Source organism: Neopsephotus bourkii, unplaced genomic scaffold (assembly GCF_033783945.1).
Source record: "Neopsephotus bourkii isolate Nb327-2 ecotype Australia unplaced genomic scaffold, CSIRO-AGI_Nbou_v1 NB_1846, whole genome shotgun sequence".
Classification (NCBI taxonomy): domain Eukaryota; kingdom Metazoa; phylum Chordata; class Aves; order Psittaciformes; family Psittacidae; genus Neopsephotus; species Neopsephotus bourkii.
The window spans coordinates 429,651-454,284 of NW_026902319.1; the positions used below are offsets into that span (position 1 = coordinate 429,651).

The window sequence follows — 24,634 nt, forward strand, 5'->3', positions numbered from 1 at the left end:
GTGAAATGGCTAAAATTAGATAATTACTCTGCCTTGCGGCTGCCCTGGGGCAAGGACTGCTCTCCCTCAGACCCTGGGATCCTGAGCCTGCTCTGAGCACTCAAGAATGAGAGGAAAAGCTGATACCCAAAGGGTATGGACAATGGGATGGGAAATCTACTTTGCTCTTGTGACGCCCCCACTGCAGTCCTGCATCCACCTGTGGGGCAGCAGCACAAGAGGGACGTGGAGCTGTTCGATGAGTCCAGAGAAGGCCACGGAGATTCTGTGAGGGCTGGAGCAGCTCTGCTCTGGAACCAGGCTAAGAGAGCTGGGCTGGGGCAGCCTGGAGAAGAGAAGGCTCTGGGCAGACCTTAGAACAGCTCCCAGTGCCTAAATCAGCTCCAGGAGACCTGGAGAGGGGCTTTGGACAAGGGCTTGCAGGGACAGGCCAAGGGGAGTGGCTTTAACCGGACAGAAGGGATATTGAGCTCTTAGGCAGAAGCTCTTCCCTGTGAGGGTGCTGAGGCGCTGGCACAGGGTGCCCAGAGAAGCTGTGGCTGCCCCATCCCTGGCAGTGTTCAAGGCCAGGTTGGACACAGGGACTTGGGGTAAGTTGCTCCAGTGTAAGGCGTCCCTGCCTGTGGCAGGGGTTGGAGCTGGAGGAGCTTTAATGTCCCTTCAACAGAAACCAGTCTGTATTCTGTGCATTGGGTTGTCTGTCTTTTTACAGGACCCATTCAAATAGGAATGGAGGAGATGGTGCTTCCTGGGTCTCAGCCCTGCACAGAGCAGAGTAACTTGAGCTGTGCTCAGCCGGGACCCGGCGTTGAGCCGGGTGTGAGCTGCCCCCGCAGTGCCCCCACCAGCTGGAGGGGGAGAGCTCCTCACCCCGCGGCCTGAGCCCCCCTGCAGGGGAAACCCCTCTCCGGGGCAGGCTGCACCGGAGCGAGGGGAGCCTCAGCGCCCTCCCTTGTCAGACCCCTCCCTTGTCACCGCAGTAAAACCCGATCGCCCGATACCGCTAAGCAGAAGGAGCCCGGGCGGGCCGGCAGCAGCGGCGCGGCTCGGGAGCGCATCTCCTGGCGGGTTTCCTCGCACCGAGCCGGAGTGACCGGCGCAGATCGTCCTGCCCCGGCCCGGGCTCGGTGCCGCAGGCTCCTCCCGCCGCGGGCGGGGACCCTGCGGCCGCTCCGCTCCGCTCCGCTCCTCCGCTTGCCGCCGCCCGGCCCAGGCTGTGGTCGGTCCCGCCGCGGCCCCTCCGGTCGGCTCCGCTCCCTCAGAGGTAGGTGCCTCCCTCGGCCGTGCTCAGCCGCGCTCCGGGGGGTCCCAGCGCTCGGTGTCAGCGGCGATAGGAGCGCAGGGTCCCGCGAACGGGCTCCGGGAGGAAGCGGGCAAAGGCGGTACCGGCGATACCAGCTCCCGGCTGTGTCGGTGGCTGCGGGAGAGTTCAGTCACCTGCGGTTTCTCTGGGACAGAAGCGATAGGAGAGCGCTCGGTACTGCTCTTACTGCCTGGTCCCGGTTGTTCAGCAGCACCCCCCGCCCTGAGCAGCGCTTAAGCAATAATGAGGTGTAAGAGAAACTATTTGTGACCCCCTATGAGCTGCGGTCCCCTTCCGAGGAAGCGCGGTAGTGGCCCACCAGTGGTAACTCTAACCCTGCTCGCCTGGTGTGTGAAGGTCTGACCCTTACCTCAGTGCTGCTTTTCCCTGTCGGAGAGCACAGCCTGCTCATAAAGCCCTGGCGCTGGCACTCAGGTGGGCACATGTCCTACCTTCTCCAGGGTCAGCAGCAGAACGTTGCCCAGCTCTGCTGGGAGTGACCCCTGGGAATTGCCATCAAAGAGGTATTGGCTTTGCAGGAGGTGACCCAAGAGCGGTGGAGAGAGCTGAGCCTGGGCTGAGCACATCATGGGAGCAAACACCTCCAGCAAGTCACCTCCCTTCGATGAAAACACAGATGGTAAGAGCTCTTCCCAGCCATTGTCTTGGACTGCAGGGTCCACCAGTGCAGAGATGGTGACTCTGAGAGCTGCCCCCAGCTCCTGTGACCGTGTTGCAAACACCCAGAAGTTTTGGTTAACCAGAAGCCTATCAATGCCTGCTGCAGCAGCACTGCCCTTGGTCGCCTGCAGAGCTGTGGTCCAGTGTTAGGTGGTCCTTTTGCTTCCTCTCTGTGCAGCTGGGCACTAGGAGAAAGTTGGCAGAGTTTTGGTTTTGAGATGTCTTGGGGATGCTGTGTTGTGCGTTGAAGGCAGTGAGGAAATGCTGTGCTTGTGGAGGTGGGGGAGGTTTGTTCTGGAGACCAAGCGCAAGGAGGACGAGTATGAAGTGTGATGGGAAGATAGCTTCAGCAATGCATGTTCCTGTCCCTGCTTTGGGCTTGGTGGGAGGGACACAGAGAAGGACCTGGTCAGCAGAGGTGGAGGCTCCCAGTGGCTGCCCCGCTGGGCATCTCTACCTACTGGCACCTGAAGACCAGAATGAGGGCTTGGTTGGCTGGAAAAGGAGAATACATTGCTGAGAGCAGTGTTGGAGGCCAGTGTCACTGTGCTGCCAAGAGTATAGTCAGTCATTAAAAGATTGTTCCATAAGTGTCCTTTCTGTTGCATGACTCAGCTTGCTCACTGCCATATTCATTTTCACCTGGGGCAATAAATCTTCTCAGGCCAGTGATTTCTTATGAGAGTCAGTTCTGGGCTTGAAAAGGGCTTGGTTTTTGCAAACAAAACCTGGCACCACATGAAGCCCTTGTGAGCCCTGTGGCAAAAGGCACTGGGCTTCCCAAGTGTGAAATGCTGTGCCCCATGATCAGCATGTTTGAGTCTTGCTGGGAAGTCAAGGGAAAGACCTGGTCCAGACCATCTCAAGTGGTTCAGTATTCAGCTGTTGAGTTTCAGTGAGCTCAGAGGTCCCCGGTCACCCTTGCACTCAGTTGCAGTGTCCAGTCTGGTGCAGTTGTGCTTTCATGGCCCTGCTTGAACTTAAAAAGTGGTGGTATGTTTTTTCTCCAGTTAGTTGTATTTTAATATACGGGGGGAGAGAGAAACCCAAATGAAATGGAGAGGTCCCCTATTCACTTTTTCGTTTTCTTGGCAAATTTGTGACCAGAGACTCCATCACCTTCAATGTCACAATCTTGTCATTCAGTTAAGAGCTGCTGGGTACAGCAGGAAGCAGGACAATGCTCCATGACACCGTGGGGTCACTTCCCGGGCTGAGGCTGGTGGGGAGCAGCTCCACCTCTTCAGCTGTGTCATGGAGAGGCTTTTCCTTTGGAACCTACGTAGGTGTCAACAGCAACAGCACGACTGTTGTCAGTGATCTGGTGCACAGCTCAAATCCTACCTCTGCTGGGCTCATGGGCATTTTGCCATTCCACCCAGGCATTGGGTCTGCCTCTCAGAGAACTGTGCTTAACCCCCCCAACAAAACAGCCTGTAGAATACTCAGGCGGTTGCAACGCGGTGAAGCCTTTTGCAAAACAGGGTCATGAAGGGGCTGACTTGAGAGTGGAAACATCTGGATTTATATTGTGCTGAGTGGACCACTTTATGCTGTGCAGAGACAGGCACACAACAGGGTCTGTGCTCGCTCGTTGTCCTTTGGCTCTCACACAGACATGGTGCCTCCTGCAGGTTTTTCCAAACCGCTGTTGCTGTGATTTGACTGTTTTCTGTGCACCATAAGTTTCATTTGTCAGGTGACCCCCCGAGGGGCTCAGTTTGCCTTCAGCTGAAGCGGGATGACAGTAGTATTTTTCTCTTAGTATTTCCTCTGAGTAGGCACAGTTGTGCATAATAAGCTCATGAGATGAAAAGAAAATATAATGAACAGAAGGTTCAGTGCTCCAAGGCGATCTCAGCTCCTGATGCAGTCAGGATGAAACCATGTTAAAACTGGATTTTGTTTATGCTGCTTCTGGGCACAGGGGTGTGGCAAGCATCCCAGGGGATGGCAGACAGATACCCTCCCCAGCTGGCCAGATCTGTTGGAAGAAGCAGAAATAGATAGTAGGTGAGGGCAGTGGCAGGGTGAGATGGACGTATGTCATTCTGTGGCCCTTTGCTGATGTCCTCTCCAGCCCACCATTGGCTGCTGTGCCTTTAAATTGCTCTGGGACTGAGAAGTGCGTTAGATCTGTCTTTGTTTCTTCGCCTGGATCTGCATCACGTTCAGGTTCACCACAAGGAGGGACTTACGTTATCATTCCTGATCTGGTGGCAGCACTTGTTTTCCTGAGGCTACAGAGCAGAGAAGGGACAGAGGGCATATAATGAAAATGGGGGAAATGCATGACAAAAGGAAGGCAAGCCCTACTAAATCATGCAGTGTTGTGCTGGCTGTACTGGGGTGGGTAGGGATGGGATGATCTGAGCCCTGAAAGCATCAACTTCCACTTGGCAGGGAGAGTTCAGGTTCTTGGCAGGGTTGACTTGTCTCCAATAAGGGTATGTTTGGGGGCTGGTTAGGTTCTGCTTTTTTTTTTTAATATAGATATTGTTCCTTGAACCTGGGTTTAGAAATACAACCCCTGCTTCCACAATGGTGTTTCATGCTTATGCTTCAGTTACTCCTTTATAGCAATTCTGTTATCTTCTTTGGCATCTCTTAAACATAATCCGTCTGAGTTGGCATATTGCATGAATTTCCCCTCTGAAGGGCAAATGCTTGGGTTTTTTCATTGTTTTAGATGCCATCAGGCAGTGAAATGAGGCTTGTCAAATCTGTAGATGTGTCTTCAGGATGAAGAGCACATGTTTGGTTCCTCATTTGGGCACCGCAAATTTCAGTACTCTCTGGAAGTGAGACTCGGGATTGGCTCACTGTGAAAACTGGGGATGGTAGGAAAGCTAAAACAGAGGTTGAATGTGATGGTGCTGAGACTGACAGTTAAATAAAAAGTATGCAAGTTAGCTTTCTTGTGACAAGCTCAGCTATTTATTAAAAGACAAGGACCTCCCCCTTGCATTGAAGGGTGTCTGTGGTTTGGTCCAGCCAGCAGCAAGACCTTTCCTTAGCTGATAGCTGCTGGGCACCAGCCTCTTGGAGAAACATTAGCAGGATCCAGAACATTCAACTCAGTAACCATTGCTATGGTGCTTTATCCAGCAAACAGCAGCAGGGTTTGAGCCCACTGCAGTTAAATTGTGTTTGCTGTATGGTAATTTGATTTGCTGTTTCTCTGGATCTATTTATTGCCTGAGATGAAACACAGGCAGCTTCATCCTGGCTGATCAGAAACACTTGATATGGAAGGTCCTTCAGATTGGCCCTTACAGAACATTCTCTCTCGCTGTGCAGATGGCCAGCTCCCAGCTCCATCCCCCGCCGGAGGCCAGGAGGTGAAATGCACGTTCAAGTTCCTCCCTCTTGTTCCAGTGTGTGGTCCGCAAAGCTGCTGCTCTTCTGTCTCCCTTCGGAGCAGAATCAATCATTCTGGATGCTGTCTGGCAGCAGAGCTTTGCCCATGTTGCTGTGGTTATCTTGCTCAGTTATCAAACAGCTGGCTAGAATATCACAGGGAGAAGATCCAGCTGCCCATCGATGTCTTCACCTGGTATAAGTGTTTGATGGACTCAACTTGTTTTCATTTGGTTTCAGCAGGAACAAGATGAGGTTTTAATGATTAATACGCAGGGCAGAGTGAAAACATTCACTGATGGTTCCTTGCCTGACCTGCTGTTGACAAAGGCTGACCCAGGGAACTTGCCTTGGTAGCTGAGCTGCAAAGAGAAAAGGCTGTTAAACACCAGGTTTAAAACAGCACCCAGGTGGCCAAAAGCAACAGGTTATCCCTTGTTTTTCTCACCTCTTACGGAGAAAAAGTAGAAATCATGCAACAGCATCAAATGTTTGCTTGGCTATTTAATATGTGAATGTTTGCTCTCTCTTGCAGTCACCTTTGACCATTTTGAGATATTGCGAGCTATTGGGAAGGGCAGCTTCGGAAAAGTAAGTATTTTGTGAACTGATCACCGTTTGGACAGCTGGGAATGTAATAGATTGAGAAATGGGTGAATTAGAGGCTCATGTGAGAGTAAAGAAATAAACCCCTGCACTGGCAATGAGCTTTGACCGAAGCTTCAACTCCTGGTAATCAAGAGGGAAATTGAACCCGATTCCTCGTCCACACTCTAGCCACCATCTCTATTACAGGAGATTAAATGAGGAACCAACAAATCAAATGAGCTGACTTTCAGTATGTTTCTGCATAAGCGTTTTCTGAGGTTTCCCTGCAAATCAACACTGAACATCATGATGCAGCTTTAATAAAGAACTACAGTCAACATGAAAGACCTGGCAATTTTAAGAGGGTATTTCTGTGAAACTCAGAGTTTGCTGTTAAGCATCAGGTTATGGTCCTCATTTATTTTAATGTTGTTAAGGAATTGCCCACTTGCATACACCGACAGTTTTAGAAAGTCATTTACCACCTCCCGTAAAGGCACGCTCTGCCAGGAATGGGGTATGTGCTTTGGGTACAGAGCATGACAGGAATCTCTAGACAGATTTTCTTGGTTGTTGACAGAAACTCTGCATCCCAAACTCAAAGTGTTATGAAAACAAGTCTGGAAAACTTGTCTGTTTTGTTTTACTCAGACAAACCCCAAGTCTTCCCTTGAACCAAGGTTTCTTTCAGGAATTGATGAAATACAACTAAAGAAAGATTAAAATTCAAAACCGAATAGCCTCAAACAAAGCTCAAGGTTCATTGTGAGCTGAATGAAACTTACCAAGAAGGTGCTGCTCCCCAGTTTCTAACCTGAAGCTCTGTGATGGAAAGGACTTGTCCGAACAGTAACTGATGTGGGAAGGATAGACATGAACAAGATTATTCAGTGCTGTTGAATAAAATGTTGATTCGTGTGCAATTCCCTGTCTCCTGTCTTTGTGGTGACAAATTCCTTCCCCTCACCTTCCCATCAGCAATGTTTCTTTGTCTGAAAACTGGGTGAGAAATGTACTTGTGAGCTCCAGTGTTGCAGTGTCAGTGCATGGAGCTGTGACTCTGGCAGCGTGGACTTTGCTAAAGCCTGTGGAGAACACCCATGTGACTGTTTTACCTGCCTAAATCCACTGAGAACTCATTTCTGCTTTCTCTCTCTATTTGCTCACTTAGGTCTGCGTTGTGCAAAAGAACGACACCAAGAAGATGTATGCCATGAAGTATATGAATAAACAGAAGTGCGTGGAGCGTAATGAAGTGAGAAACGTTTTCAAGGAGCTGCAGATTATGCAGGGCCTGGAACACCCCTTCCTGGTTAATTTATGGTAAAATACTGCTTCTTTGCTTGCTGGCTAAGTCAGTGTGGTCAGTTAGAGATGTCTTTGAGACCCGACTTGAACATTTCTGTGCTCTGGACAAGGCACGTCCTGCACCATGGGTCGGTCCCATGAGGCTCCTCAGCTGTTCCACTGACTGGGACTCTCTTCTTAGAGGAATCTCATTTAATTAAACAAGAAATTATCTCCCCTGACCCCCCAGACAAGCACAGGAGAGTTTATTCATGTGTTCCCTTGTGGTTTCTTCCTAGGGAGGCATTGTTTGTGACCATAACCCAGTGTTACTTAACTGTGCTCTTTACAACAAGCAGCAGCTCCCAGGACCGTGCAGTAAGAGTACAGGTCAATAGCCAAGCAGTGCTTTCTTCTCATCACCTGCTGATTCTGATTTTGTGATCTGTTTTGTGCTTTAAAGAGACTTCCTTAATACCTTATTGATATTCAGCTGAGCTTCTGCTAATCAGCAAAGATACAAGCAATTTATCAGTGAATTTACTGACAGACAAATAATACAATTCGAATTTTATTGCAGAAACCTGCATAGCTATTAGGGAAATGTGTGTGTAAAAGAGTCTCCTTCCTTCAAGAATACCTCATAAATGCAACATACACACTCTGGTTACAGTCCTTTTTCAAGTGTTAGCAATGGGATTGACCATCTGAGTGATAAAAGACGCTCTAATTCTTCCCCCTCTGTTTAATTCAGCATGTTTTGCTGCAGCGGGGCAGTAGAAAGGAATTTTCAATAACTCTACTACTGTTACTCCGCCAGGTTATTTTTATTAGGACACCAGTAATATTTCAAGCGGTGTGGTCTCATACAGCACACGAAGCAGTGGCAAATACACTGTAGTTACAGGATCACTCTGAGGTGGTGGGTAATTACATTGACCGGATATTGGATTTATTTTTAGAAGGAGGTAGAACTTATCGATGCTAAACACAAAATGTGAGGCTAAACCGCACTGAAGATCACAAATCTTTAAATAACCTAGTGTTCCTTTTTGCAGCCTCCTGAAACCTGAATGCTCTTTGGTCAATTCTCATGATTTTGACAGTATGGCCATCCAGTGTTGTTCTAACCAGGGTATGAATGAGAACCATGTATCTAGACGTCCCAGAGCCTTGGACATAGCTCCAAACCTTGCACGCCTACTTGAGCAAGCAGTTCCAGGCAAAACAGAGCAGCTGAGACCTAAAGAACGTATGGGTAGACGTCCACAGAGCAAATCAGCTGCATTTCCCTACTTTCATGTTGCTTCTGGTTTAGGGATGCCTTTAGCATTTCCTTAGCTTTCCTGCACTCTGAATGGTACATACACTATAAGCTTTGTGTGGAGTAATACTTTGTTTCTCTGATGCTGCTCATCACATGAAGTTGCTTGTGCATTGTGAGAGGAAATCCATGAGAAAAAAGCTCATAGCTGGTTGCTGCCTCAGAGGGACACTTGGTAAAGAGTTGCATCAAGTGAGGTCACTTAAAGAGGAATATCAGAGAGCAGCAGCTGCATCCCCTGTTGTGTGGGGCCAACGGTTTTATTGACTGCTATGGATCTGAAGCTAAATTATGGTCATCTCAGGTATGCCAGTACGAGCTTAGTTGCAACAGGAAATGGAGCATGGAAAGGTCATGGAATTATTATTTCTCAATTGAAAAAGTTCCAAGAAATGATGAGTATTCCCAGGGGTACCATATGTCTCATTATAACCTGTCTTTTTTCAATATACTTGAACCATGCTTACACCATTCTAGGTACTCATTCCAGGATGAAGAAGATATGTTTATGGTGGTAGACCTGCTGCTTGGAGGGGACCTGCGATACCACCTCCAGCAGAATGTGCGGTTCCAAGAAGGCACTGTGAAGCTCTTCATCTGCGAGCTGGTGCTGGCCCTCGACTATCTCCAGAGCAGGCACATCATCCACAGGTCAGCTGGGGACCTCAGGGGTGGGCTGGTGCTCGTAGGCTGCGTGTTTCTATGTAAAACACCATGTTTCCCAGAGAAATGAGCTCATTAATATCTGTCCCAGTCCAGGGTGGGTAGGCATCAGCATTCAGAATCCCCCTATTATTACATTCACAGGTATTTGCCTTTTGCTCCTCTCTCTGTACCACACAGAAAGACAAGGAATGAGACCAAACATGGCAGTTCTCTGTGTGAGGTTAATCCGTTTCTAGAAATGGTCAGAGTTTCTTTCTGGTCACCAAGATTTTTCATGGCCAGTGAAAGAGTATTTGAGCTCTTCCCACATACTGGGACACCTACAGAGTAACAGAGGAGGCAAAGCTTTTCCCTGGTTGGAGAGGCAGGGTCAGCTCCAGATGGATGGATGGATGGAGGGATGGATGTGCAACTGCCTCCTGCTGGTGAACCGGGCCGTGCAAACCTCAGGGGTCCTCCATAGTTTTGACTTAGTGCCTGCTAACAGGGAGTGTGAAGAGGGAGGGACCAGCAGGGGTTTAGTAAAGCTGGGAAGAAGATTATCCCATTTAAAAGTATCACTTTAGAAGCACATTTCTGTGAGATGTAAAGACAAAGCACGGTACATGATGTAAACTGATCCTGGTTGTCAGGGAAGGAACGCACTGTGGAAGGGCAGATGAAGACTGAGGCTTGCTCATGCCCGTGGCGTTTGGCTGCTGCTTTGAGGTGTGGAAGCAGGAGGCTGCCGGGCACTGTGCAGAGCCCAGGGCACCAGCGGGGTTTTGCTGTATGTGCTGGAGCCGGCCCTGCTTGGGGCAGCTCCTGGTTTCCAGGAGTCCCATGTCCTGTGCTGCTGGCTTGCTCTGTGCCTGCACAGATCTCTACCCTGATGCACCTGATCCCAGCCTCCCAGCCGCCCTGGGACGTGCTCTGGTGTGTGGTGACAGGGACGTCGTGCTGGCATCTGCTCACCCGCACCAAATAATGCATGAGCATGAATTACACACCGTGAAATGCAGCCTCGCTGTCTCTGTCCTGGGTAGCGAGGGGTAAATCCTGCTGCTGGCTTGGCCTGAACTATTTGAGTGGGGCACAGGCATGAGGAAGAACAGAGAAGAAATCCTTCTCTATTAGTAATACATTAGAACTAGTAGTACCGTTTATAGGACTGAAGGGCTAGAGGCTCAGTGTTGTAAGAATAAGTCTGAAGGATGATGATGATAACGATGATCATCATAATGATGAAAGACATGATAGCTACAGGAGCACAGGGTGCCTGGGGCTCCAGTCCCCATTCCAAGCTGTAAACATAGGTGAGGAAAGCTAAAGTTCAGGCCGCAGTGTGTACTTCAAGCAGCTCTACATGCTTAAGGCGAATCAAGCACACCAGAACATGTATGGCAGTTGGTCAAATTTGCAAATTATTTAATTAACACTGAGTGCAAGTTTAATTACCACTGTAACCCAGTGGGACAGGTGTAGATTGATAAAGTGACTGTGCTGAGTCAATTGGGCTGCAACATCTGTAAGGAGGAGACAGGCAAGTGTTTGCTTGTTTTGTCTGAACAAAGCTGTGCAGAGACAGCAAACACAGATCAATGGTTGGAATTATTTCCCACTTGCATGCAGAAGAGTGGGAAACGTTTCTTTGTTTTTTCAGGGTAGGAAATGGCGTAATTAGTTTATAAAAAACAAATATGCAAATAGTCAATAAACAAAACTATCCCTGTTCATTGTTTGCATCATGGGAAGGATCTCACAGTGCTGGTGCAAGTCCATAGGCTTCACACCAGACTGAGATCAGAAAAGGCCCCAGTGGAAAGAAAAACAATAATAATTAAAAGAAGATTGAAAGCTGGATTCAAAACGAAAACCTTTGTGGTTTCATTTCGAAAATTCGAACACGCTTTTCTACCAGGGGATTCAAAGAATCCATTTTTTTCCAAACTTTGTTTGCTGAAATGTTTCCTAAAGCTGTTGCTTAAGTCAGTGTTTTCTCCCAAGCGTGGCATCCCCATTTTTCATGGTCAGATATGGAGCTTCCTTCCCTCTGGGCTGTTTGGCTCTAACCTGAGGCAGCTTTGCTGCACTGACAAGGAAAACCAGCTGCATACCTGAGGCCACCTGAACTCTTGATAGTCTGGTCCCTGTGCTTACCTGTGTGCTGGGGTGGCACAAGGAAGGGGACTGCTATTTAGAACCCACTGGAGTAGTTTTGGTGAGAAGATACCAGAGAACAGAAAGCGATACACGGCGGTGAGATGTCTTTTCCTGGTTCCAGGGGGGTGGGTGAGTTCAAACTCTATCTCAGTGACTGCATTCTTAAAGATAAGATCCTAAACCTGCTCATTTCCTTCCTCTGGGCTGGCAGGGCACCAGGGCAGTGCAGGGTCTGCGTCTGGCCCATGCATGATGCTCAGCTGCCAGGTGCCTGAGAGCGGGTGAATGGGGACTGATGTAATGAGCTCATTAAAACCAGGTAATGTCTTGTAAAGTCACTCAGGTGGATACAGTAGGTATATCAGGTGTACGCTTTGTCCCTTCAAGGGAAAGCATTGCAATAGGTATTATTACTTTGGGTTTTGTTTGTTGGCTGCTTTTAACTCGGGACCAAAACCTGTGGGGACCCATGTGTTTCTAAACAAAGATGTTGAAATAATTGCATTTTTATTTAGTAAATGGGGAACATACAGTACTGAAAGAAGTTACAAAGTTAACAGGAGAAGAAAGAGAATAGAAGCTCCAACATTGTCAGTGGACTGCCTGAGTGCTGCTAGTCCAAACCACAGCAGCCATCACAGCCATAGCCCTGAACCACCCCTCTGCTTCTGCTCTTTGACTAGTCGTTCTCTTATGCCCAAATCAAACCCTGCAGGAATATCAGAACTGAAGAGCCCCAGCAAAGGCACCTTCTCAGGCCCAGTGTCTCTGGAAGTGAGTCCCTCTGGAGCCTGGGCTTTCCTAAAGCATCTGCAGCCATGCTCCATGTCACTTCTCTAGGCTAATGGCTGTCTCTCTTCTGCCTTTTCTCTTAGAGACATCAAGCCTGACAACATTTTACTGGATGAGCATGGTAAGTGTCACTTGCTTTGTGGTCGTGCATATGCAGAAAAGCAGAGTCAGGACCAGGACATCCAAGGTGAAGTTCAGGTTGTCAATTTTCCTCACTTTGTGCTGCTCAGTCTCAGCTCAGACAGGACCAGGACCATCCTTCCATGCTTTGGTTGCTGTCTTTTGCTTTTTGAGTGGCAGCACCTTGTACCTTCAGGGCACTGGGCACCCTGTGATGCAGTGATGTTTATGAGGGTGCCTCAGAGTCATCCACACCTCCTCAGACTGATTGACCTGACAGCATCCCAAGACCAACATTTTCTGTGTGCCTGTGGTCGGTTGCCTCGCAGACCTTATTTAAAGACCTTCATGGCTCTTGCTTTAAACTTTCTCAAAATATAATCATTTGAATAGAAATGCTCATGTAATTGCAGGCTGGGTGTGATGTAGGCTCACAAATAGAATGAATCATGGCTGAACAGATAATCCTTTTCAGGGATTCAGGTATTTTCTTTTCCCTTGAGCATCTGACTTTGGGAGGGAGCTCCAGAGAGGATTTGAGGTGGGGGATACAAGAGATGTTGTTTTATTTCCCCCTTTAGCCTTAGTTTAGAAATGTCATCGCTTCAGAGGCTGTAATGGAGATGCTGAAGCTCCAGAGGAGCGGCTGCGGCTGCCGCGTGTGACCAGGGCTGCCCGGCAGCGCCCGAGCCCGGGCTCTCCCCGTCTCGCCTCCGCTGGCTCATGATTTATTGCGGAGCCGCCAGCAGAGCTGCGCCCGGCCTCGCTGCTGCCCCTCCCGCGGGGTCCTGCTCGGCCCGGTGCGGGATCAGCCCCAGCCGCGGGTGCTCTGTCACCATCTCCCGAGAGCCTCTGTGCCCCATAGGACGGGGGGGACAGGCCACCAGGGAGGGATCTGGGAGCACTAGAACCGCAGAAACATAGGGCAGCATTCCCAAAGGGGAGGGAAACAGAGGCTTGTCTTTGCAGTTGCATTCAGCTCAGCAGGATGTAACCTGCAAACTTCTGTAATGACACTGCAATTTAGGCTGATTTTGAACTTATTCTCTGCTCACTATGGTGGTTTAACTGTCTGCTGCAGAGGTTTCAGTTAGTTTGTGTGGATTTACCCCTGACTTCAGTGTCCTTCTGACTATGACTTGTAGTATTTCTCTTCTTCATCCATGGCAACAAAGGTGCATCCTCTCATGCATATAGAAAGCTTTGTGTACACACAATTCAATTTTTTTCTTGTCCCCACAGCAACTGTTATTGTGACATTTTCATCTACAATTAGCCTAGATTGTGTTTGTTTTCCAGCATCTCTTTCCCCATGGGGCAGAGCTGCAGCTCCCCATTCTCCCTCTTCAGCATTCACCAGGTTTTCACAACTGATGTTTCACGATTACAAAACACACGCTATCTGCCAACATCAGTTCTTTATAATGTTCTTGATTGAGACCGGACCCCAGGGAGTATTTAAGCACCTGAAGACCTTCAGCAATCAGACTTCAGCCCTTCATTGTTAGACTCTTCTTGCCCCCTAACTCTGTCCTTTGGCTCTTCCTCCTTTCCAGCTGGGAAGTACCTCTCCAGCTGTGACTCCTGTGTCATGAACTTGGCACACACCTTATGCCTTTGCCTCTGTCACCCTGTTTGGAGACATTCTGTATTAGCATAGTACTTTCAGCTAAGAAATTAAAGTGAGGAATAAATAAAGTGGAATAGTAGGCAGCTGTCTTTCTGTGCAATAAATAAAGCAATTGTTCAACATCAGCAATTGGGATCAGGTCCCACAGTGAAAAATCCTCAGCTGCTGACCACCTTCAGCGATCATTCCAAGCACAAAGTGGCTTCCTCCTGTAATGAGCAGTCGATTTGGCTCACTGACAGCATAGCTCACCTGAGAATAAAAGAATATAAGAGATGGCAGTTTCCAAGAATTGTGACTGTTTCATCAGCAGGTTTTGGCTATGTCACTTGCCTAATAAAGCTGAAGGAAAGCTCAGTTTTATCTCTACTAAAACTGAGAGGGGTTTTTTTGTTTGTTTGTTTGTTTTTCCAGAGCCCTGTAATGCCTTTGCTCAGTATTATTTCTTGAGGGCAGTGCTAAAATGGACAAATTCCTGCCAATGCAGGCACTGCATGCACAGCCCATTTGCTCTCATCTAAGAATGCTACAGTACAGTTTGTCCAAGAGCCTCCATACTCTGCAGCTCCTAATGTCTCTGTTTTCATATTCTTTAAAACAACACCTTAGTTGAATCTGCAGAAGCTTTGTATTTTTTGTTCAAAAGATGATCTGGGAAGATGACAGAATTACGTAGTAAGAGCTGCTGAATATAGTAAGAAAGTTCTTTGCCCCACTGCAGAACCACAGGCCTGGTCCGAAAGCTTCAGACAGACAGGATGAGCTTGGGAAGGATGCAGTGCCTGGAGCACAGCTCTGGCTGTACTCAGAGGTGCTGAGCACTCAGGAAAACATGATTCTTAAGCCCTGACTGAACGCCGGCAGAGGCACCCATCGCATCCCTCAGCCCGCCCGCTCCACAGTGCCGCAGTCTCTGTTCCGCCTGCTCGCACCGTCTGCAGCCTCCCTGCTCGGTCCCAGCGGCTTGGTTTGGTCATTTCCCAAGTGAGCTGGTTCATAAAACCAGTGATTTATTTGAAGTTAACAGTTTAAAAGAGACATTCAGAGAAAGGCATGTCTGTGCTTGGAATAGCAAATTCTTTACAAGTCTTTGTGATTCATCTGTATGAAAACAGCTCCCCACAATGTGGAATAAGATCTAGAGATGAAAGGAAACAATGCAAGGACAGAGAGGACACATCCAGTCAGGACAGTTGTGTATCATTCTTTCCTCTCAAGTACTCCCTAGTGATTGCTACCTGCTCTTTAGCAGCAGACACAGTTTAAGCAACAAGGAGGAACATGCGCCCTGACAGATCCATCAGATACCATGTGAGAAGTGAGCCCTGACAGCGTTTTTAGGTGAAATCATGAATTTAACTTTTATTCCCCAGATTTTCCCCAGCTACATCAGGTATTTGCAGCAGGCAAACCTGTATCACTCTTCTTGAATAACACGCGTGTAGACACAAACCTAAAGATTTACTTAAATGCTTCATAGCATCCAGAAGAGACAACGGGAGTTCATTGGCAAAGCATCAACTTTCAGACACATAAAGGTGATCTTACTCTATTTACCTCATGAACAAAAAGAGTGAATTTCTAGCTGTTGAAGCTAACAACTGAGGGCAGTGTTGTAGCATCTCAGTCAGTAGAAGCCACTTTAATTTGATCTCTGTGGTTAGAGGAAATGAGCAATTCAGCCACCCTCTGTTACTGCAGAGGAAGGCAATGACTCTGCAAAACACCAGGTACAAAAGACCTGAGATGAGCCCACCTTTGTCAGGGTGAGCAAGTTCAGTGCCTGGGAGGATGATGAGGTCTGGAAGAACAAACCACCTGCATCTGATCAGAAGAATTGGGCTGAACTAACCCACAAGTTTCAGCGAAGTGAAGCCAGCCTTATACTGATCACCTGCACTGCTCTGCATGACTGCTATGCTCACTGATGCGAGTTTAGGGAATAAGGAATAATAAATGTAAGTGCTTGGAAAAAATAAGTGGAAGTAGAAGAGCAGGCAAGAACTAGGTGGAAGCATTTCCCTTCTCACCCCTGCAGGTCACATCCACCCCATATTTCCTTTCCTGTTTCCAGGTAGCAGTGATAGCAGAAACCGTTCCTACACCCAGTGGAGGGTTTGATGATGTTTGAATTTCTTGCACAAGGCTCTTTTGCTTGGAGCAAAAGCATCTGTTCCATTCCAGAGACATCCTCTAAAGATGAGAATGGAGAGTGCTTAACACCTGGGAACCCCAAAGGGCTGTAGATAGAAAGCCAAAAATATCAAGGATTTCCCCCCCCAAAAAAATGATGGAATTTTTTCTTTGTGAGAAGGTCAGTTCTCCTTCCCCCCAGATTTAGGAAGCCTCAAACCAACCATCATTTAACAGCTTCTTGGAGAACTCCATTGTTTTGCTCCCAAAAGGTAGCTAAGGGGATATTTGATGTAACCAGACACATCTGTGAGCTGCTTCCTGCAAGCTGAAACACACCAGTTCTTCCACCAAAATATTTTGCTCCTGGAAACTCTTTTCCATGGAGTATTTTATTTAGAGGTTGATTCAAAGCTGTTTATCTGTGAAATAAAAGCTAATCAAGTAAGATGTTAACCTCTGTCTTTCAGGACACGTGCACATCACTGATTTCAATATTGCCACAATGCTGACTAAGGAAATACAAGTCACCACCATCGCTGGCACAAAGCCTTACATGGGTAAGAACCACTGGCAATTGGGTGTTCTTCAATTGCCATTTTATGGCGTTCATTTGGCAGCTGTGGTGGGAAACAGGTCAAGTCCTTTTTGGTGAGAGTTCAAACTCTCTTTTCCCCCCAGTATGTAGCAAAATACATTTGTTGGAAGTGAGAAACAAGCCAAAGAGGTGCTGCAGGGCAACGTGACAGGAATCCCTCCCCAGTAACACGCTGATGCAGCTGGAAAACATGCATACATACATCTACTGATTGCATACAACAGACCAAAGCAAGCTGCTAGCAGATTTTAGAGCCACTGTGCCGTACTGTACAGCATGGTTTTGATTACAACAGAAGACAGTTGCACTTGTGAGATCTCAGAGCATTTCACAAGCAGCAGTCAAGCCATGTAATGATGGTGGAATGCTCTTGCTGCCCTTGCAAAGGAAAAGAAGCACAGAGGCTTGTATTTGGTCCCTCAGTACACCAGCACAAGTCTTACACTACTGCATCACTAGTGATAATTTGAAGTTTTATATAAACTGGCTGCTTAAAAAACTAGCATTATGTTGGTCAGACCAAGCGGTGGAAGTAGGACTGGCTGGTTTCCCAGGCCACAGAATCGCTCAGCATGCAGGGAGGACCCATGTCCTGGTGTCAGGCTGCCACAGTGGAGAGCACTGCTAGTACCAGGGAGAGATGGGTGAGACTTTAGCTCTAACCTCTACCCAAGGACAGCAGCAGGACAGGAGGGCAATCCTGGGGCAAAGTGACTCTGGAGCGAGTGGATGCCTCCATGGCAGCCTTTGGCCAGCTGCAGGAACAGTTTTCATAAGCAAATCATCGCACACAGAGCCCTTGCTCCCAGTGCAGACCCTGTCTCTCTGGTACTCCAAATGTGCAGGAACAGTTTTCATAAGCAATCATCACACACAGAGCCCTTGCTCCCAGTGCAGACCCTGTCTCTCTGGTACTCCAAATGTGCATTTTTCTTTTCCACTCTTTGAGAGGAATACAGAAAACTGACTTATAGTCACTTACTGTCTAAATCAGCAAGAGCCCCACTTCATACTTTTTACACAAGCACAGTTAATAAGCATAAAGCAAAATAACACCGACATACCTGGGAGGAATCAGGGCTGGAGAAGGCAGGTAATGGGCCAGAGAGGAATATTCTGAGCTGAGGCTGAAAGAAGCTGTGCAAACACAACACAGAAAGGTCTCTATAACTGTAAGGTGAAGTTTTCTAACTAAAGCAAAAACACTCAAAACCATTTCTATACAACCAACACAACTCCCACAGAAGTTACACACTTTCATACGCAGCAATGCTGCCTCTGAGAGCTGAGTAACAGAAAACACAGCCTCCCTGCAGCTACTACATAGCTGAATCCCTGAGGGCAATCTCCTGGGAGTCCCCTTTTTATCCAATGACCAAGCTGACCTCCCACCTTTGCATCACAGGTGCAGTCCTTTTAAAAAGGAAACATGCACTAAAAAAGGCCTTGCTCTTGGTTTAGGGTTTTTTAGAGCAAGTCTTGCCCCCAGCTCACATCAAAATCCCATTGCATTTTTTTCCCCTTACTGTCAAGAGGGAAATTTATTGGCTAAAAATCCCCATTTCCTTCTGTGCCTCCACCCCTCCCCTGTTAGCAGGCACAGAGGAGCCACAACACTGGCTTTGAGCACAGGGGAAGGTGTTCCGTGCTGTGCCCATCGCACGCGGGGTCGGGCAGCAGGGTCACGTTTTCAAGGTGTATCTGTTCCCATGGCAGGCAAGTGTCCGGGCCAAGCTGGCGTCCGGGGCACTGGGTCAGGCTGGCTCACACCGAGACAGTGCTCGGTGCCAGGCAGGACTCGGGGCCGGTGGGAGCAGCAGGAGCAGCGGCTGCACTGCACAGGGCAGGGTGGGAGATTCGGGGCTTTGCACCCATGGGTGTCAGCTCTTCCCTCACACTGAGGCACCTCAGTGCAGGACGTTTCTCGGCCGGGACAGCAGCCGAGGAACCTGACATGACTGGAAGGTGAATTGCTGCAAGGACACATGTGTGTTCTGGCCCAGGTCCACCTCTGCGGTGTTCCGTGCAGGACTGAGCTGCCAGCGCTGCCACTGTTTTGAACTCAAAAGCTGCAAAGGTGTGGTGAAGGGAAATGTGTGAATCTGTGTCCTGGTAGAACCGCAGGGCTGCTCTCTGGGGCACACATCAAGCGTTCTGGTGCCTCACCTGAGACACCAGCAAAGCAAACCTTCCTTTTTCTGTGTTCTGCAGCACCTGAGATGTTTAACTCCACAAAACCCACCGGCTATTCCTTTGCTGTGGACTGGTGGTCACTGGGGATCACGGCCTATGAGCTGCTCCGGACCAGGGTATTGTGCATGCAGCTCCTGTCCCCATCCATCCATCCATCCATCCATCCATCCATCCATCCATCCATCCATCCATCCCTTCCTTTCCTTAAACACTCTGTTGGAAAGGTTAATGCTTTAGAACAGGGATGAAAGACCCAAGGCAAATTCCAGGCTTCCAGGGTTATCACAGTATAGGAAACAGAACCACATCTTCACCAGGGTTCTTGTGATCACAGCTAAGAGCTCAGAGGAACTGTCGCGATACAGAATAGCATGTCACAACAGCTCCCTGCTGCAGTTAAGGGCCTCTGAGTTGGTGTAAGCTGGGCCAGGTAAACGAGCAACAACTCTTCTAGTCTGGGCTGCAGTATAATTTACTTTGAGCTCCCATCCTACAGGAAAAAAAACACTTGGAAAACAAATTTCATTGCTGTTGTAATAAGATTGAGCAGTTTGAGCAAAAGCAAGCTGCAACATGTAAATGAATAAAGAACAATCCCTGCCTGCCATGTCAGTGCTCTGCTGCTAACTCTGCTAAGGTTGGGAGCTGTGTAGGCAGATGATGAGATTTGCAGTTTGGAAGTGCTGTGTGAAAAAAGAGGGACAGAATTATTCAAATTGCACTCTTCTAAGCAAAAGGTGTTTAAAATCCTGTGAGGATAGGAGACTGCTTCGGGTACGGCTATGTAGAATAGGCTTTTAAGAAACACTGTCATCAGTCTTTGCAGAATGCTTTATAAAATGCCTTAATATATTTTAAAGAACAGATTTTCAAATGGTGAGTGATCAAGTTAGTGAACAGTAAGGGGACACGGTTGTCTGACCTGTTGGGTAATGGAGGCAGTGTGCCCCTGTGAACATATTAACGTAACACGTGAGTTTTCCATTTGTAATGTTAAGTGAATGGCAGGGCTGTTCATCACATTGATTTTTGACTTGATGGCCCTGTTTCCAGGGATGGGAGCAGAAGTGCTGGTTTGGGTTTTGCCTCCCTCCTGTCCTGCTGTTTAAGTATCTGGTTGTTGCCACAGTTCTTGCTGACATTATTATTTTGTTTATTTCGACTGTGCTGCGATCACACAGGGAGAGACTTTCAATGGGAGGATGGGGATCTACAAAGAGGCTTCATTTGAAGCTTCTTTGCTCTGAAAAAGATTTCCCCAGGGGTCTGAAAACCCAGATAAATTAAAACGCTTTCTTGGTGGCACTTTTCCCAGAGGCCGTATCACATTCGCTCCAACACTTCCACAGATGAAATTGCTCACGTGTTCAGGACCACCACAGTGATGTACCCTGCAGCATGGTCCACGGACATGGTGTTGCTCATCAAAAAGGTGAGGACAGCGTGGGAGCGGAGGGCTCAGGGCTGCCTGTACCTGGGCACTGAGCCTTTCATCGTGCTTTGCAGCCTTGCAGTCATTGCAAACTGTGTCCAGACCCAGTGCTGGCGACCTTCAGGTGGTAAATGTCCAGCTTCTTATGCTGCAGCTGCACTAATACAGTAACCAGCTGGCACTGCTGCATCCTGGACTGACAGGGATGGAGTTTGTGCTGACAGGCATGGCTGCTGCTAATGTGGCTCCTCTGATGACACAGGCAGACTTTGGTTTCATTTTTCTCCTATAACTTTGTCTCTCTGGAATGACATACCATAGAAATAGATATTAATATATGTGTCAATAAATCTGGCAAAAAAACCTGCCTTTTTTATTTAAAAAACCCCATATTTTTCCCAGTATTTAAAAGACTTGCAAGAAGTGCTGGTACTGTTGAAATCCTTTGGTGCCATGTGCCTTATGCACCACTGCAATTAGTTTTTAATAAAGCTGCTATCAAAATTTCTTCAGAATCATTACTGGAACCATTTTGAAGCTGGAATCATGTTTGAAGTGAAGCCACATCTTCAATAAACAAAACTATGGCTTGACAGTGTCAGACACTGTTTGCTTACAGTGGCAGCAAAGCTGGAATAGTGAACACTGCGTAACAGCATTAGCTTCAAGTTTTGGAAAGTATGTAAGTAGCTTTCTAATTTTCAAATGCAGGCTTTCAAATTTTCAAATGAAGTAGCACTTACTGCAGCTTTCATCTGGCCTTTGCTCCAAATGTTTTGTAGAAATATTTTGTCATCTCTAATGAAATACTCTCAAACTTTTTCATGAAAATGAGACGTCATTTCTTTGCTGAGACAGAACCATGGCATATTTTCCAAGAAAAGAATTGAAGAATATGTCCATTTGCTTAAAATTAAATGGAGCTAATATTTTATTAGGCCTAGCAGTAATATGGGGTATTTACTGCAGACATCCTCTGTGTTGTTATGTTGGAAGCATCTGCCCAGCCCATGACACACCACAAGCCGTACAGGCTCCCGTGTGAATGAATAATGCAATGCCTCAGTTATTTAGATTTCCAAGGGCCCCGTGGCAGTGGGTTCAGCAGCCAGATGTGTTAGACATGAGCCAGCTGTGCTTCCGGCCCAGCTATATTTGTGACTGTTCAAGGCAAGCTCTCACTTGCAGCAGAGCTGCATTATGGACGCTGGGACAGGAGCACAGGGCTCTGCAGAGGGCATGAACTGCAGGGACAGGAGCGTGGCGCTGGCTGCCTGACCCGGCACAGGACAGGGGCTGGGGGCTCCTCATCCACCCCTTCCCGGGGCGTTTGGATCCTCTGGGTTTCCTGCTACATCTTTGGAGTGTGTATTACCAGGGGTTCATGAAACCGAGTCCTTGAACAGAGACAAACCTCAATTATTTCCTTCCACACAAGTAATTCCTAGGGCAAAATAAGCTGTGTGAACGCATTATTTCACATGGGAATGACACTTATGAATATTCCATTACTAGAGTGAGAAAACAGAGGATGTTTACAGATACAGTATTAAATTGTAGATACAAAGGCGTAACTTTAACTCCCCATTCTGAAACCTTTTTAACCTTGGATAAGCTGTTTCATGTCACTGCACTGCCTCATTGCCTGAAATGGGGATAAAGGTTGTTCATAAAAACAAGAGTTAAAGGTTGTGAGCCCCTCTCACATGCTGGTGAAGGGTATCTGAGCCAGAACAAGAGAGGAGGCACCAGTCACAGCGGCAGCATTGATGCAGTGTCACCGGTGCTGTGTGTCCTGAGTCCATCCAGCAGAGTGTCTGAGTGTCCGACTGGGATGGCAGCGGGCTGCTGGACCCCAGCACAATCTCTTATCTCACATCTCACCTCTTCTGTTTAATTCTCACTGCAGTTGCTTGAGCTGAACCCTGAGAAGCGTTTTTCTCAGCTGAAAGATATCCAGGACTTCCCGTACCTGTCAGACGTGAACTGGGACGCTGTTCTCCAGAAAAGGATAATGCCAGAATTCATTCCCACGGTAAGGAGCTGGACTTCTATGTGTTACAGGCTGCAGTCTGTCCTCGCGCCAGGCACCAGATCATGGGAGTCCTTACAGATTTCCACAACAGCATCAGATGTCACAAGGGATAGGGGAAAGAGAGGCATGGGCAGGATTTCCACCTTCCTGTGTGTGTAATAAGGAGTAATGGGGACTGACTACAAAGTGAGGGTGCCCCAGAACTGATCTGCTCTGTTTAGCATTTCTGGATGCAGAACTGTGCCCAGCAGGTGAAGCACACACTGACAGCCTTCGTGAGCAACCTGCGCTGAGCAGCCTTTCTTAGCTGCTTCGGACCTGCTCTGGAAAGGCAAAGAGCAGTCACCAGGCACAGGCTCGGGAGCAGCCTGGAGATCCCCCACCGGTTCAGGACAACTGTTTTTTCCTGTGATGGCTCTCCTGAACAAGCCCGTTCTTTGTAGTAAAATAACAAGTGCAGTAGATTAGAGTTTCTGATCCTTTTTTAATTGGATTGAAAACACAGAAGTAACATAACCCTTATGGAAAATAATCAGACTGTGGGTGCAGTGTTACTCTGGTTTTCAGCCAAACAAAAGTTGGGCTAAACTACGCACATTTGTTACGTGCATGTGTTTTCCCCCTCTGTAGCTGGTTTTCCCTGTGGTGGGTGCACATGCATTGCTTTAAAGCCAGGTCTGCAGGCTGCTGCTGCACTCCTCCCCAGCACAGCCACACCATCCCTCAGTTCAAAGCAGCCAAAAGGCAGAGCAGAAGCAGGGAGCATGAAGCGGTTATTGTCAGCCCTCGGCAGTGTGCCCTGGCTGAAGGGATGATGGAAGGCGGCAGCAGTGCAGCGGGTACCCTGTGTGTGCAGAACTGTGGGTTCAGCTCGGGTTTGCACAATTCAGCTCCTGGAGGCAGTCCAGAGACTCTTCAGGACAGGCTCTGGTCACTTCATGGCGCCCCTCTCCTCTCCAGAAAGGCAGACTCAACTGTGACCCAACCTTTGAACTGGAAGAAATGATCCTAGAATCCAAACCTCTTCACAAGAAGAAAAAGCGCTTGGCTAAGAAGGAGAAAGACACCAGCAGAAGCAATTCATCCCAGGTGAGAGCGAGCAGGTACAAGCACGTGGGCAAGGAGTCTCTCATTTTCCAGTTAAGCTGATTGCCACTGAGCAAGATCACAGCAAACTGTATAAACGGACCATTTTTTTTCCCTTGTGACCAACTTTATTCCCAAAACTCTTCCGCATCTCCCCTCTAGTGGAAGGCAGTGCATGTACACATGGGTTTTGTATGAGAAAAGTCTGAATGCCCTTCTCCCCACTGCAGTGCTAAGGATGTATTTTATACCTAAAGGTAAATATATTTATGCATAAATGCTTTTTATACCTGAAGATACCTATATTGCCTTGGAATTCTCCTTGTAATGTCTTTCTGTGTCAGCTGTGAATCTATTCCTCATTTCTCTATTTTTCTATTTGATGGTGAAAGGCCTGCCACCTGCAGAAGCACCTGGAGATGCTCCAGCGGGATTTCATTGTTTTCAACAGAGAAAAGTAAGTACTGACGGAGAGGCAGCACAAGAGATCCTGTTCTTGCCAAAGCCTTTGACACACCCGACTTTGGGCTCTTGGTAAACGCTGCATGTGGGGTGGAGGTGCAGGGTACTGTGGGTCTGCCTGCAGGGACCCATGTGGCATTTCTGTGCTTGAGGTCCCAGCTTGTACTGAGTGCCCCATCTGTGTCAGCAGATGCTCAGTGCAGGGGCTTGGGGCTGCAGGGCTCAGTGCAGCTCCTTGGGAAGGCACAGCTTGTGCCAGGGAACTGGATGCTCCCAGGCAGCCACATCAGGGTGTGGGTCATGGCACTGCCTGGGCTTTCCCCCACAGCAAAACCATCCCTTTCTCTCCCTAAGGGCAAGACACCACCACGACGAGATCCAGGAGACCCTGACACTGGCAAAGAGCAAAGGCACGTACAAGGAGGACAACCAGAACAACAACCTCTGAGCACACCTGCACACCTTCACCATGCTGGGACACCGCTGCTGCCAGGACCCTGCCGACTCCTTGGTGCCTGGCAGGAGTTGGGGCACCCACTCCCTCTGCTTCCACCCTACAGCCAGTGGCTCCTGGGCATGGGGGGAGAGGCTGTGGGTGCTGCCCCTGTGACTTGCCACAGTCAGTTAGACTGACATCCTGCTATTTTGCCTGTCTTGGTGGCAGGAATGCGACTGTGTGAAATGGGTGAGATACTCTTCATTCACCCTTTGGGTTGGCTTGCTGGTATCATAGCCCTTGGTGCTGACAGCAGCATGACCGAAGGGCCACGCGTGCACTGCCTGTATAAGTGTCATCACTTGT

At 48.2% G+C, this 24,634-nt stretch overlaps 1 protein-coding gene and 1 long non-coding RNA gene across 2 annotated transcripts; one reads left to right on the forward strand and one right to left on the reverse strand.

Annotated features, from left to right (window-relative positions):
* The first annotated feature begins 1,737 nt into the window (after nt 1–1,737).
* Nucleotides 1,738–24,315, forward strand: STK32A (serine/threonine kinase 32A). The gene is made up of 12 exons (XM_061343974.1): nt 1,738–1,943; nt 5,880–5,935; nt 7,104–7,255; nt 9,021–9,194; nt 12,227–12,264; nt 16,497–16,586; nt 18,836–18,933; nt 20,133–20,249; nt 22,159–22,284; nt 23,245–23,373; nt 23,763–23,827; nt 24,187–24,315. Exons 1-12 carry the CDS (start codon nt 1,892–1,894, stop codon nt 24,278–24,280), a joined length of 1,191 nt encoding a protein of 396 aa, XP_061199958.1. The 5' UTR covers nt 1,738–1,891; the 3' UTR covers nt 24,281–24,315.
* On the reverse strand, nt 13,646–18,452 carry LOC133207247 (uncharacterized). The gene is made up of 2 exons (XR_009723997.1): nt 17,689–18,452; nt 13,646–14,145 (listed from the first exon to the last, which is right to left on the reverse strand). It is a non-coding gene; the product is annotated as an uncharacterized LOC133207247 (long non-coding RNA).
* Nucleotides 24,316–24,634: the final 319 nt, after the last annotated feature.

Excerpts from the sequence above, each read along its gene's own strand:
- STK32A (XM_061343974.1), top strand. The coding sequence starts at position 1,892 with ATGGGAGCAAACACCTCCAGCAAGTCACCTCCCTTCGATGAAAACACA. Across the intron at positions 1,944-5,879 it reads CTTCGATGAAAACACAGATG|TCACCTTTGACCATTTTGAG; the intron begins GTAAGAGCTCTT and ends TCTCTCTTGCAG. Across the intron at positions 5,936-7,103 it reads GGAAGGGCAGCTTCGGAAAA|GTCTGCGTTGTGCAAAAGAA; the intron begins GTAAGTATTTTG and ends TTGCTCACTTAG.